This window comes from Arachis hypogaea, chromosome 19 (assembly GCF_003086295.3).
Source record: "Arachis hypogaea cultivar Tifrunner chromosome 19, arahy.Tifrunner.gnm2.J5K5, whole genome shotgun sequence".
Classification (NCBI taxonomy): domain Eukaryota; kingdom Viridiplantae; phylum Streptophyta; class Magnoliopsida; order Fabales; family Fabaceae; genus Arachis; species Arachis hypogaea.
Genome location: NC_092054.1, coordinates 124,404,312 through 124,406,189, shown reverse-complemented (window position 1 = coordinate 124,406,189; position 1,878 = coordinate 124,404,312). Strand labels below are relative to the sequence as shown.

The 1,878-nt window shown below is 33.5% G+C and overlaps 1 protein-coding gene across 1 annotated transcript; it reads left to right on the top strand.

Annotated features, from left to right (window-relative positions):
* Window positions 1-550: 550 nt before the first annotated feature.
* Window positions 551-1,415, top strand: LOC112778684 (bet1-like SNARE 1-1). The gene is made up of 4 exons (XM_072228499.1): window positions 551-582; window positions 679-832; window positions 1,004-1,060; window positions 1,145-1,415. The coding sequence occupies exons 1-4, from the start codon at window positions 551-553 to the stop codon at window positions 1,247-1,249; spliced, it is 348 nt and encodes a 115-aa protein (XP_072084600.1). The 3' UTR covers window positions 1,250-1,415.
* Window positions 1,416-1,878: the final 463 nt, after the last annotated feature.

Here is a 1,878-nt window from a genome sequence, read left to right as displayed (position 1 = left end):
TGTCGAACTGCTCTCTTTTGTCGCCGCCGTGAGTTCCCTAAACCCACCACCAGACAATACACTCACACAACACCAATACTCTGCTTGAAACTCCGCAACTTCTTATTTCTATTACTATAAGTAACTATTTGATTTGGCAGTGGTTTGGATCTTTTTCATAGACTGAATTAAAGTATACAATATTATGTTCTCTTCTCTATCACATTGATACTAAGCTTTGAATTCTCTTATTTCGTTTCAAGTTTACCGCACTCAACATGTTTGATGAAATGCTTTAACCGTATTTTGGGTTGGTTTTATGAATAATCTTGATACTAGTATCTAGTAAGCTAATTTTATGAAACTATCCTTATTTTATGAAACTATCCGTATTTCGTTTTCCCCCCTTTGATTAGTTCTTTTGGGATTTTGATAACTTGTGAAGGGTTATTTTAACTTACAAGTTTGTTATTTTGAAATACGCAAGCATTCACAGGTGACGGTAGAAATACTGAAACAAATTTTTTGTTCTTCATAGATAATTTGCTTATCTTGAACATTTTATGAAATCATGGAGATGTCTGATGGAAAGACTGTAAAACTGTTTCAATGTATGGTTTATGCAAAGGAAATCACCTTGCTTTTGTTTATTATCTAACTTTTGCCTCTATTTTGTTATAAACCTTTTCCCTGTTTCAGAGACGCCCGAAACAGCAGAGTTGCTCTGTTTGACGGCATTGAGGAGGGAGGCATCCGAGCATCATCACTTTACTCCTCCTACAATGAAATTGATGAACAAGATAACGAGCGAGCAATGGGTGGATTGCAAGATAGAGTCAGTTTGTTGAAAAGAGTAAGTTTAATTTTTCTTGTAAAATAATCTAGACCTAAGTTTGTTCTTCCTGTATATTATACTTGAAGAACGCTGTGAATTATGATCATTTCCTCATTTATTTCTTTTCAGCTGTTGGTAACCTTCTCATTATTTTGATGTGTTAACGTGTTGTTGATGTGATTGTAACAGATCTCAAGTGATATACACGAGGAGGTGGATAGTCATAACCGGATGCTGGACCGCATGGTTTGCATATAACTATAAAAAATATTTACCATTTGCACTGCTACTTTTTTGTTTTTCTTTGATAAAATGTTGGTATTTGTTTAGGGGAATGACATGGATTCTTCAAGAGGAGTTCTTTCAGGAACTGTGGACAAATTCAAAATGGTATGTGGATTGTGGAATTGTAAAACCATATGGCTTTTGCAGTAGAGTTTTCATCTGGTTCTGATTTTTCTTTGTATTTGTTTTCTTCTCTACTTTTTTTCCCCACTCTTTTAATTATGTTGTACCTTCTTCAGGTCTTTGAGAAAAAATCCAGCCGAAGAACGTTTTCACTTATAGCATCCTTTGTTGTGCTTTTCCTTATAACATACTTTTTCACTGTCAGTTTCTGTTCTGTTCTTGATTCTTGATTTTTGTTGATTTTGAATTTGTTCTCTAACTTTTGTGGTTGCAGTTTTTTATTTATTTGATTTTAATTTGTTGTTTGGTGTTCTCATGTCAATTTTGGTTAAGTGCTCTCTGTTCTTATTTTATTTTGATCACTCAGGTTTCGATCCCAGAATTGTACAATGGAATAGGTGATAAGCTTCCTAAATTTTATTATTCTGTTATCTTGTGTAAATTTTGTCCAATAAAATTCCTTTTTTCTGCTTTCCAGCACTTGTATACACCATTATTTTCTTGAAGATCGGTTCCAATTCCTTTTCAGAAAAGCTACCATTCGTAATTCATAACTTCCTTTTTATCCTGCTTGTTTTATGGGATACTAGAAAATGTAGATGGATTTTCTGGTAGATTCCGTTTTCTTCATTTAACATTTCTTTGTAGTTGGTCTT